This window comes from Triturus cristatus, chromosome 1_2 (assembly GCF_964204655.1).
Source record: "Triturus cristatus chromosome 1_2, aTriCri1.1, whole genome shotgun sequence".
Lineage (NCBI taxonomy): Eukaryota > Metazoa > Chordata > Amphibia > Caudata > Salamandridae > Triturus > Triturus cristatus.
In genome coordinates, this window is record NC_140580.1 from 1055976104 (window position 1) to 1055989654 (window position 13551).

Sequence of the window (13551 nt, forward strand, 5' to 3'; positions counted from 1 at the left end):
AAAACAACAAAAATCCAATCAGTAGAACCAGAATAATGCAATTTTAAAGATTCAAGTGCCACCTGTGCTTATCTGGCCATGCTAGATCGGGACAAACTCACGAGGTCAGGCTAACCATCCTGGAGTGCAGGCCGGCTGCTAGGACTCAATTAGGCCAACTGAGCAAAGTACTATATATCCTGGTTGCGGGGCAAAGCGATGTCCCGCGTCGAGGATGCATCGGGCAGTGACATTTTCGAGGAGATGCAAGGCTGCGTATCGAGGTCCTGTGTCACTGTGAAGGAAGCCTTGGAAGAGGGTATTGCTATGAAAAGTCCTGCGTCGAAGATGCCTTGTGAACCAGCTACTTCTGATGAATTCTGGGCTTGCAATGTGGAGGCCTGCATTGTCTTTGAGGAAGCCATTGATGAAGGACTTGCAATGCTAAGGCCTGCGTCTAAGATGGGTCAATGCAAAGCGAAGTCCTGCATCTGGGATGCGTCTCGCAGCGGTTCCAATGTGGAGACTTGCAAGGCAATGGGTCACACTGCATCAGTTTTGATTGGGCCAAAGCTAGCAGAGCACCTTCAGGTCCACGCTCATGGATCCAGGACTGGGATGGCACCATTTTTAAAACACACTAAAGTATACAAAATTTTATGGAAGGAATGCTTGAATTAATTTCAGGCACTTATATAATTCCTCAGGGCCGCATCCCAGTCCGTCGTGTTTTGAACATCATACCACCTCGGCTTGGACCCAGCTATATGCAAATGAATCTTGGCCCTGCTCCAATGGGAACATTTGAGCCAAATTGCCTAGCCAGGTCGTCCCTGAACTGGAACAGAAGAAACCTGTGATCAGTTTCTCCCTTGTTATGGGCTCATCAGCCAACTTTATCTTGTTTGGCTTCAGTAACACATCTAGGCATACTGATCCTACTTAGCGCAACATACTAAAGTATACAAAAAGTGATGGATGGAGTGTTTGAATTAATCTCAGTCACGGGTAATTCTCAGGACTCATCCCAGTCCATAATTATATTGCACACCATGCCATCTCAGTTTGGACCCAGCTATATGCAAATCCCTCTGTACTTGCTCCAATGGGAATAGCTAGCCTGAACTGCCAAGTCAGGTGCTTCCTGAATTGGAACACAAGCAACCCAGGACTGGTTTCACCCTTGTTATGGGCTCATCATCAGGGTATAGCTTGTTTCCAGTGACACAGTTTGCACGGGACCCACATCCGTCCCACTTAGGAAGACATACTAAAGTACACAAAAAATGGTGTATTGAATGCTTGAATTAATCTGTTCTGCTGGTGATTACTCAGGCCTATCCCATTCCATCGTTGTTTTGTACACCATTCCACCTCATTTTGGACCCAGATATGAATGTCAATCTTGACTCTGCTCCAATGGGAATAGTCCAGCCCGAATTGCCAAGCCAGGTCCTCCCTGAACAGGAACACAAGCAACTCGGTGCCGGTTTCACCTTAGTTATGAGCTCATCAGCCAGGTATAGCTTGGTTCCAGTGACACAGTGCGCACAGGGCCCATGTCTGGGTATATCAGTTCCACTTAGGGTGACAAACTAAAGTATACAAAAAGTGATGGATGGAATGCTTGAAATTATCTCAACCATTCTGTCCAAGTAGGGGCCCTTATTCTAGTCAGGGTAAGGTAGTTTCACACCCAAGATAACCCTTGCTCACCCCCTTGGTACCGTGCCACGAGCAGTCAGGATTATCTCAGAGGCAATGTGTAAAATATTTGCACATAAAACGCACAGTAACACAGTGAAAACACTACAAATTGACATCACACTAGTTTAAAAAAATAACCAATATTTATCTAAATCAGACAAGACCAAAACAACAAAAAATCTAACATACATAAACAGCGATATCCCTCTATTAAAGATTTAAGCAAGTGTAGTCCATAGAACTCTATGGATACGTTGATTTTAAGACAAAATACCTTTGATGTGGCAAATTTGAGACGAAAACCAACCGCAGCGGAGAGAAGCATCAGAGAACACAAGCGATATTTCAATTCCTGAGTCCCAGGGCAATGGAGGAAGCAGGTCTGCTGCATGGCAGGAGAAGTATTGCGTCGATTGATTACTACAAGGGCAAGCAATACATCGAATTTTGGACAACCAGCTTCGACTTCTTACTGCGGGGTGACATCACTGGAGACTTGACGCACAGGTATGATGCGTGGAAAATCCAGGTGCACTGGTTCGATGAACCGGCGGTGAAACAGGTGATTCGTCGATTCCTCCAGCTACACAGCTAGCTCTGCGCCAGAATCCGACCTCTCGGACATTGAAGACACAGTGCCCAGGACTCAGGCGGCGGCAATCTCTTGGTTGCATTAGTTTTTCAACTGCACGGCCATGCTGCAGTGAGAAAAACAGTCACTGAAGGGCGATGCGTGGATTTTCAGTACTTAAAACAGCACACCCACCTCCAAGGGCTCAAAACAGGGCTTGGCACCACTTGGCAGGATAGTACTCCCAGCCTAGGAGTTCAGGGGAGCTGCAGATGAAGTCTTTGATGGCCCTGAGACTTCCAACAGGAGGCAAGAACACAGAAGTCCTTGGTGAATCTTGACAAGCAGGATAAGAAAATAAAGTAAAGTCCAGTCCTTCCATAGAAGCAGCATGCAGCATGCAGCAGCCAAGCACAACACAGCAACAAGCAGAGTGGGAGTACCCCTCTTACAGCTTCTCCCTAGCTCTTCTTGGCAGAATCTCTTTTTTAATCCAGAAGTGTTCTGGAAATGTGGGGTTACAGGTCAAATACATGTACCCCTTTCCGCCTTTGAAGTAGGCACACTTCAAAGGATAGTCTTTGTAGTGCACAGATCCTGCCTTTCACTGACCTGGCTCCAGACACTAGAAGGGTTTGTGTGAGGACAGGCACAGTCCTATTCAGGTGTCAGTGACAACTCTTCCCACCACTCTTGCTCAGAAAGGCCCAGCAGCCTGGTGAAGAGCCATCAGGCTATGCAGGGAACACCTCCGCTCCCTTTGTGTGACTGTCTAGAGTGAATGCACAAACAGCCCCTGTCAGTCTAAACCAGACATGGATTCCACAGTCAGGCAGAGACACAGGATGATAAAGCAAGAACATGTCCACTTTCTAAAAGTGGCATTTTCAAACACACAATTTAAAAACCACCTTCACAAAAAGTGTTTTTAAATCCTGAGTTCAAGGAACCCAAACTCCAAATCTCTATCTCTTCCCAATTGAAGGCAGCTCCAATGATAACCTAGAGGAGCGATCGTCCTTGCAATAGTGAAAAAAAATATTAGCAGTATTTCACTATTAGGGCATGTAAAATACAACAGTACACCTACCTTTCACATACATTGCACTCTACTCAAGGGGCTAACTTGGACCTACCTTAGGTGTGCCTTACATGTAATAAAAGGGAAGGTTTGGGCCTGGCAAGTGGGTACACTTGCCAATTCAACATGGCAGTTTAAAACTGCACTCATAGACACTGCAGTGGCTGGTCTGAGACAGGTTTGCAGGGCTACTCATGCGAGCTGCACAATCAGTGCTGCAGGCCCACTAGTAGCATTTGAATTACAGGTCCTGGGCATGCATAGTGCACTTTACAAGGGGTTTACCAATCAAATATGCCAACCATGTACAACCAATCACAATCAGAATTTACTCAAGGGGCACTTGCACTTTAGCACAGATCAGCAGTAATAAAATGCCCAGAGTTAAAAAAACAACAAAGATGAAGTCCAGCATACAGTCAAAAATACAGGAAGCAGAAGCAAAAAGCTAGGGGAAACCACGCATAGGATGTCAGGTTTAACACCCAGCTATATGCAAATCAGTCTTGACCCTGCTCCAATGGGAACAGTCCAGCCCGAACTGCCAAGCCAGTTTTGCCCTCAACAGGAACTCGAGTGACCCAGAGACAATTTCACCCTTGTTATGGGCTCCTCAGCCTGATATAGCTTGGTTCCAATGACACAGGACCCACGTCTGGTCCTATCCCTCCCACTCAGGGTGACATACTAAAGTATACAGAAAGTGATGGAAGGAATGCTTGAATTAATGTCAGTCACTAGTAATTAGTCAGGGTCACATCCCAGTCCATCATTATTTTGCACCCAATGTCACCTCAGTTTAGATGCAGCTATATGCAAATCAGTCTTTTCTCTGCTCCAATAGGAAGAGTCCAGCCTGAACTGCAAAGCCAGGTCCTTCCTGAACCGGAACACAAGCGACCCAGGACCGGCTTCACCCATATTATTGGCCTGTCACCTTGGTATAGCTTGGTTTCAGTAACACAGGGTGCACGGGACCCACGTCTGCATATACCCGTTCCACTTAGGGCAACATACTAAAGAACACAAGAAATTATGGATGAACTGCTTGATTTAATCTCAGCCACTGGAAATTACTTGGGCCACATCTCAAACCCATCTTCATTTTGCACAACATGCCACCTCAGTGTGGACCCAGCTATATGCAAATCCATCTTGACCCTGCTATAATAGGAACAGTCCAGCCTCAACTGCCAAGCCAGGTTCTCCTTAAACCAGAACAAAAGCAAAGCAAAAGCAACCTAGGACCAGTTTCACCCTTGTTATTGGATCATCAGCCAGATGCAGCTTGGTTCCAGTGACATAGTGTACACAGGACGCACGTCTGGGCATACCCATCCCACTTAAGGTGACATACTAAATTAGAGAAAAGGTATAGGATGGAAAGCTTGAATTAATCTCAGCCATTGGCAATTACTGATGGCCTCATCCCATCTATTGTTATCTTGCACACCATGCCACCACAGATGTGAGGGCAGGATTCACATATGGCAGAGTTCTGGTGATGAGTACAAGGATTTTAGAGCCTGTTCTGTCCCTGAGGTTCTGTTTAGGAGGCCAGCCAACCAACCCTTAGAGTCCCTCTGGTGGTCTTGGGCCTTGGGTTCAAGATGCAGGTACAGTCCTTCTCACCCACGCAGGAGGGCAGCATAGCAGGGCACCAGAGTAGGAGTCCTTCTTGCAGCAAAGAAGCACAGCTGTCCTTCTTCTGAGTTTTTCACATGCCCAAATGCGTACTGAAGAGTTGGGTTATTTATCTCTGGTGCCCACTTTGAAGTAGAGGGTCCCAGAGACTTCCACTCCCGAGGTGTCAGGCATCTCATTCCTCCCTGCCTTGGCCCCAGCTTCTCTGGGGACACAAAAGACTAGTGACAAACCCCTTGTGAGTGTGTTTCAGGCAAAGCCTTTGTGATGTGCAAGTGTGGTAGATTACAGCTCCAACATCTCGTTAACCCATAGTTGTCCATTCGGCCAACACCTAGCCTCCCTTTGCCTCACTGTTGAGGAGCAATACCCAAAGACCATCAGCCAGCTACACACAGTCATGTCACACAGGGACATAATGCAGGCACCAAATAGTTACTAAACGAAAATGTGACCGGCGACTCTGGAGGCACCTTAGGTTATCAACGCGATTTCCCGGGGCAGATCTGTAGCCCCCGCCCCAGTTTGTCAAGATCCGGTACAGCTTGGACCCTGACTCCTTACGGGTTCGACGTCTAGGACACGAATAACCCGTGATCCTCCAACTATCCTTTTTTTGTGTGTCTCTGGGATTACAGCAGACTCCCCCTCTTTTTTCTGAATCCCATCCCTTACTTTGTAATCACCACCTCGGTCCTGACGAAGCGCTAGGATCCATTAGGGACCGGCAACAGCGCGAAACATGTTGACCACCACCTGCACCCCCTCTCTCTCACTTTAAACCCTCACTCTTACGGGTCGAGAGTAGTGGGACGTATTTACCGTTCTTCCCCACTCTGTATGTTTATATAACATCAATCCCCGTTAATTTTTAATAGACCTCCTGGACCCACCAATAAATAGTTAGGGCACCAGTAGGTCTTTTTAGTTTTCACCACTACACACCCCCCCTCCCCACACACCCACACGCACAACTACGGCGACTCCACCAAAAGGTCTCCGATAGAGAGCCCTTTTAGGGCCCGTGAGGGACTGCAGCGCCACCCCCACGAGGAGCACAGCCCGATGATGATGCTTTGCACCCGCAAGGGTGTGTGAGGGCACTTCTAGTACCATCCAGGAGTCTCTAGTCTCCACCACATTACCACTTTCGAACCTCATCTGAGACTACTTGTCATTTCCCCTCCCCTTTTTTCTTCCCTGCCTAGTAGACCATACTGGCATATATATTTCTTTAGAAACTGTTACCTTAATTTGTATGTGGACCTTTTTAAAAGTGGCATTTTCAAAATTGTGACTTAAAATTAGACTTTACCAATTAAGACGTAATTATATTACAATTCTATAGACACCAAACTCGATCTGTAGTCCTGCTCTCAATTGAAAGTTATCACTTATTAAATGTAATAAGGAAAGCCAAAGTTATCCCATGAGAGGTAGGTCTTGCTGTAGTTAAAAACAAATGTAAGAGGTATAAGTAAAATTTTAATGTCCATGCCCAACTTTTTAAACACATTGCATCCTGGCTGTTCAGGGCCTACTATAGGGGTGACTTATATGTCTTACAAAGGAAGATTTGGGCCCTACTTTGCCAGGTCAAAATGGCAGTTTGAAACTGCCCACACAGGCTTCAATAGAAGGCTTGAAGCATGTTTAAACCGCTACTTAAATGGGTGGCCCAATCAGTGCTGCAGGTCTACTAGCTGCATTTAATTTACAAGCCCTGGGTACATGTACTACCACTTCACTAGGGACTCACAAGTAAAATAAATGTGCCTATTGGTGTAAGCCAATTCTACCATGTTTAGGATAGAGCACGCAAGCACTTTAGCACTGTTTAGCTGTGATAAAGTGAACAGAGTTCTAAGGACAACACAAATGAATTTCAGCAAAACGTGGATGGTAAAGGCAAAACATTTGGGGGTGACCCTGCAGAAAAAGCCAAGCCCAACAGATACTATTTACATTGGCCAAAAACAAATCTCCTCCTCACCTTTAAGGAGGAGCATTAGAAAGTAATTTAACAATTAAGTCAGTTAACAGATTAACCAAAGGTGTTATTGTAGTCCTCCCTCACAGATCTACCTTCCCAAGGTCCTCTAATGCTGATATTTGCATGCACTTTTCACCTCTTCTCCATCTGTGATATTGACTGAATAGACCACTGCACTACTGTTGCCTTTTTCAGTGACTTACCAATGACCACACACCATGTCTAAAAACATCTGTTATTCTTACCTCAGTATAAAACAAACAAAAAATACCTAAGAACATGTAGCCAAGAACAACTCCCCAAGCATGATATCGTTGTGAACATTGAGTGGGGAAACCAAGGGATACTGTATGCTACCATTTATTTTTCTCAGGCCAAGCAAGTGCAAGAAAGTTACGTAGCTTTCTTCTAGCTTTTCTAAGCACTGTGCTAGTTCATATGGTTAAAGAATTTGCAAGATTGCATATATAATGTCACATTTCTCATTATCCTACCCTGACTTAAACAAATTTATATAAAAGTCCTTGCTTACCTAAAGGCCATTACTAGGATGTTTTAAATATCCTACATATCTAGACTAATGCTCTTAGATTTGACTTATTTTCCTAGGGGTATGTATACATTAATCATTATCACATCTTTAACCTTTGATGCATATTCTAGTCTGATTATTCAGAATATCACTATTTTGAAATTTGGGTTAAAGACATTCAACACTTGATGCTTATATTGGAATGAGTGATCTATCAGTATAATCACTCACTTGGCTAGGTCTATCATGGGGGATCCACCAGCCTGAAGTTGAAATTATATTAAACCCAATTAAATTTAATTGCAATGTCACCAAAGTTTATTGAAGAAAAATACTTTTCAAAAAGCCACCTTCACTACCTCTGCAGCTTCAACACAAAGTAGGCTCCTGCATGTTCCAGAACAGCATTCTAATATCTCCTGACCTGAGTTTGATCACATCTTTATGCACTAAAGGATTTCATGGATCCAATCCTATCATTCTCCTAGTGGGGAATTCTCTTGAGCATTAGTCAGAGCCCTTTCTTAAGTCCCAAAAGTAGTTTATCTCGCATGAAAAGCAGTTACCCACCACCATTCAATGCCCTCATGTTGGCAGCGTGCAACATTTAGGTCTTGCTCGTATAATTTCATTATTGTCCGTTATATCCCATTGGACATGGAAACTGATTGTTTCTTAGCCCTTAGGACTATTAAGGCAAGGAGGTGATCTACTAGAGCCTTCAAAACAAATGCCATCAGGTCTATTAATGCAACACTTTTTTTCCTGAGTACTCATTGATTTCTTCGCTTCTAACTGTCCAATAACTCTTTGCTTACTCTGCGCTCTTCCAGACTACCTTCCTATCCCTTGAATGTGCACCCGACCGGTCAACATCACCTAGGAGGCCCTTCAGCTCTTCAATTCTTTCCTGCAATTATCCCACCAACATAAAATTCCCTGCTCCTTCCTCAAAAATGTCAACAATTTCCTTTTATTCTTTTTCAACATAATAGGCTGATGATCAACCCTAAGAATCACTATCTGTTCCTGTTGGCATCTAATTCTGGTGTGTCCTGGAGATTCTCTTCCCCCTTGCATACTGTCTCCTTTGTTCGTTCCACTTTTGTGGTCACTTCTGCTGTGGGGACTTGCATTCTTAACAGGATCCGCTAGCGTCAATCATAAACCATTGATGGTAGAAGGATTTTCACTCATTTTCATAACAAAATGTCTGAGCAGTAGATAAGGGCAGTGTATAATATTCATGGATGTGAATTGGTTACCCACAATATATTTAAGTGTTTATAACAGGAGTTCCACTATCTGTGACACTGTTTCTTGTAAAACTGCGATTTTAATCACTTGCTTTTCAGATTGCCATATGAATGACCCCCCCCCATTGCATTAAAAGTGTGTCACATAAATGTAATGCATTTATTGATATGAAAGTAGTGTGGGGTTTCTTCCTTTTTACATTTTTAAAATAATGTGTTCTTCTCCCCCTGAGGTAAAAGGCATTATCCTCTGCATCATTTCCCTCTCCTTAAAAAGCGTGAGCAAATTCCAATGATGGAAACGTGCTAATGTCAACGCTAACAGGGCATTACCCACTCCTACCAAATCTTCCTCTGAGTTCATGCTCAACCGTTTCCAGGTCTCTGCATGGGGGACAAAGATATCAGCATCATTAATTGGCAAGAGGGTTCAGTGGGCTGAAATTCTGGGCCACTTCTCTGCCTTGGGACAATGCATTTTTAAGCCACCATGGAAAGGTGCAAACGAAATCAAATCTGAGGAATTATCCAATTGAATTAGTTCTATTTCATTGTCTTTTTTCCTCCCTATCAGACTGGTCAGTTGTCATACAGTTTGCTTTTGGAAAACAGACAGCAATACTACTTTTTCTAAATATGATTTGCCCTCTCTCTGGGCTTCTGGCTACATGATCTGCTGTCACAATATTTAGCTGCCCCTTCATACATTTAGCTTCAGCTCAATTGGTCATCCTAACTCTGGATTCCCCCCAGTGAAGTTGCAACCAGCAGCATCCTATGCTCCTGGCTCCGAGGCATGTTGACCAGGCGGTACTGTGGCAATACATGTTACCCACTCCGTTTATTGCCATTGCTCAGCTGTGGTGCGTGTGCTGGTTTTATATTTGTTTCAATCAAAGGCAGTGCAGCCCAGTGTTCCTCTCCACATCAGAGATCCTCAGAGCCCTGCACTTTTCTTCACTAGCAGGGCAGACTTCAAGGTTTGAGACCTTGTGTAGCACATGCCAGTCACATAATTCCACTCAGTTACAGTATAAAGTGCTTTCAACCATACTTGTGAACGCTCTAGCTTGCATTCCAGTCTTCAGTTAGGTTCTGCCAGTCGTGCGGCAGATCATACACAGTGTTCCACCCCTTTTTAGATATCTTCACCACCCTGACTTTACCTTTACTAACATAGGTGGGCTTGGCAGGGTGAATCCTCAGTGTAGTGCACTCAAGTGACAGAACCCCAAACAGGTAGATTAGAAGGTGCTTTTTGAATAAATTAGCAGCCATCATGTGTCAGGGGTTGCTTCTAAAAAGCCAACCACTCAACACTACAGTTAACAAATAAATATTTTTAAAGGTAAAAAAGAAATCGTCATAAGAAACAATTAGAAAAAAATACTTTATTGGTAATCAGTGGAGCTAGTTAGAAAACATCACCTCATATTGAAAAATTATGAGATATTCTGAATTGAAGCCCCCTACAAATCCATAATGACTTTTTAGGTTTTGTCTATTGGACAGCACTAGTTGTCTGTTTGTGAGAAGACCTATTATCAGCCAATAGCTGGCTTAACGCCTACCCATGTCGGACCATTGGATGGCTTTACTGTCACTTTCATTTGCTTGCTTCTTATTCATTACTTTGTGTGTGCTTTCCTTCCTCTGCTTGTCTTTGTCCCTTCCCTGGAACATTGCCTCATTTCTTGTGTCCTTCCACTGCCTACTTTTCATGCACTACTTTTTGCTTTTTGGTTAAGCAGAAAGTGCATGTGTTTTCCAGCTGATCCTCTCGTGGCCTTTTTCTCCTCCCTCCGCCACGCTCTGTATTGATCTTTCTTGCCAGTGTACTTCTCCTCCTCCCCCCTGTTTTGCGCTCAGCCTCATGCTTCTTACCTCTCCCATGCTACTTTATTGCACATGTACTTCTCCCCCAAGCTAAACATTGTTGTCTCTCACCCCTGTGCTTCTCTCCCACCCACACACCACTTCCCTCCCTTACATGTTGCTTCCAACCGTGTTGCTTCCTCCCTCCTACTCCCTCCATGTTGCTTTCCCCTACCCATGCCCTCAATGTTGCTTCTGTCTGTGTTACTTACCCTTCCTGCTTCCTTCATGTTGCTTCCCCCACCGGCACCCTTCTGCTTTAAAAAAACAAACATTCGTGCATTACTTTTTTGCTGATCTACCAATCCAAGTTGGATCAGTGAATGAAACGAAAAAAGCTCCTACCTCATTTTGTAGGCACACAGGTGTCTGATGCACACAACTACAAAATGACATAGCCAGCTGCGTCATAGTTTTTTTTTCTTTTCTTTTCTACTCTTTTGTCATGTTGCTGTACAGCATCAATGGAAACCATTTGCAAAGCTTATAGGTGGCAAAAGTGGAACCCACTCCTTTGCCAACGCTTGGTTTCACAATGGGTCTCTGTGTAATGTAAAGTAAGCATTAATGATAGCCCCTAACAAAATAATCGTATCTTTATTGCTGATAAACCATTGTGTAAAGGAGGGAAATCCTCGTCATCTCTTTGTTTATTTCCCATTCTACAATATATTTTGTAACAAGGGCGTACCACACCAGGAACGCACCTGTTTTATTCCTTGGAGCTAATCTTAAATACACACTTTTGTTAGTCAAAGTAGTTAATTATTATCTATTTATGTATTCTACACTTCTGGTTCAATTTTGTACATTCAGTAGTAATTATTATAATTAATTAGAAGCTCGCTTGCTCCTACAGTGAAGTGGACTCCTGGTGGAAAACATCCTTATCGGGTAGAAAGAAATGACGGAATCCATTTCGGGGGACCTTTTCGAAGGTTTTAATATGACACAGAAGAGAAAGACACTCTGATCCAGACCGAAGACGTGAGTGAGCGAGAGACAGGTACGATTTCAATTTCACTTCATTATGGTGTATTTTCCTTTCTATTTTCGAATCATCTGTCAGAATTTTGCTTCTTGTTAATAAACAATATGAAAAGGTTAAAACCAAACAGAATAATGTTACTTTCAAACTCCAATGTTCATACTCGCCAATACTAAGCAACATACTTGGACCATATGCTTTTGGCTAATCCTACTTTATAAACAGGAATTTGCATATGTAAACTAAGATCTTTATCGCACAGAAGATGCCCACAAAAGGGGTATTTGTAAATGCTGCAGTTGTGTAAATTCACACCTTTGCAATTCCCAAAAATTAATATATTCAATAGCTAATTGCTAAAAAAAATACAGACGAACAAGCTTGAGATTCATGAGTGCAGCAGGTTCTTTAATAATAAAATGCTGTGATAAGGTATTATCAATTTACAAATATAACCCTATTGCTGCTACAGTGGGCTATACTAGTTATATGCCCGAGGTGCAGATAAGAATGTTCTAAACTAAGCCGGGGAAACAGAGAGGCAAACATTGGACTGTTGGAGCAGAAGGAAACCAGTATTGGCCCTGAGTTACTCCATTGTCTTCAATCGAGCTCTTACAATTCCAATGCTGGAGACTAATTCCTGGTTTAGCTTCCTGGTTGAAACCTCACATCCCTCCACTTTGAACATAAATATTCTCTAATGTTCTCATTACTACATTTTCAAGGGTTGCACCATCCACGGTCTTTAATAAATGGATGGCTGTTCTATATTCTTCCACACAGGTACCCTGCTGTACAAAAGGTATCTTACCTGAAGCCTACAGTAGCAGAGTACTGCTATGATGCAGAGCAGAATAACAGTCGCTAAAATTCCACCGGTGATGACCACAGTCCCGGCTGTCATTCGACCGCTTCTCCATTAACCGCCTGCAAGAGATGAAGGAATCTAAAGTTAAAAGATGACCTAGAATCATGAAAAGCACAAAGGAAAACGAGCTAATTAAAGAAGAAATACAGAGAGGGCAGCAGTCCTGAAGAAATATGGAAATTAATTCTGCAATTGATATTTCCATACTGATGATAGAACTCCGACATATGTGAAGTACTGTTTTAATCTAAAAAAACCTTTTTTATGGATGTTGCATGAAAAAGGTATTTAAAACAGTTTAAGAATTGTATACGGTCATCAGGGCAAGATTCTCTGCAAAATAGACCCGGCTCTCTCAGGGGCCCCCTGAAAGGCTAGGGCTCTTGGGTCAGAGCCCACTTTGTCCATGCCTTAAAACGTCTCTGGTTTGTCACGGGGTATGTGCGCTACGTACCAATGTGCTTTATCTTGTGAGCAAAAGAAGAAGAGATAGTTCAACAGGTTCTGGAATCTCATATGGTACCAATAGAGCAGGTGACCAATAGACATTATTCCATCATCTGAAGCCAGTGACTTGAGTAATGTCAGACTGGTAAAGTCTGAGTTTTTGAGAACTAGAGAACAGAAGAGAGGTTATGAAATACTTGGAAATATGTCGTAATTCAAAGTTAAATGTGTTTATAGCTCCTTCCAACAGAAAAATATGTTTGAAATAAAGAGAGATTATGAAGAGGTTGAGGTTTGAGAGCAAACGGAAATATATATCTATATCTATCTATCTATCTATCTATCTATCTATCTATCTATCTATCTATCTATCTATCTATCTATCTATCTATCTATCTATCTATCTATCTATCTATCTATCTATCTATCTATCTATCTATCTATCTATCTATCTATCTATATATATATATATATTCACTTAAAAAACCATAGGTTTCACACACGTTATAGTTAGGAATTAGCATTTAAAAAACCTTGCAAATTCACTTAAAAAACCATAGGTTTCACACAGGTTATAGTTAGGTGGACATTTCACTCGTAAAAAACC

At 42.9% G+C, this 13551-nt stretch overlaps 1 protein-coding gene across 1 annotated transcript in view; it reads right to left on the minus strand.

Annotated features, from left to right (window-relative positions):
- The window catches only part of FAM163B (family with sequence similarity 163 member B), a 396063-nt gene that overhangs the window by 18096 nt on the left and 364416 nt on the right, over nt 1-13551 (minus strand). Inside the window, exon 2 of the mRNA XM_085615938.1 lies at nt 12441-12556. Within this exon, the coding sequence (XP_085472064.1) occupies nt 12441-12533 (93 nt within the window). The 5' untranslated portion in view covers nt 12534-12556. The remainder of the gene's footprint in view (nt 1-12440; nt 12557-13551) is intronic.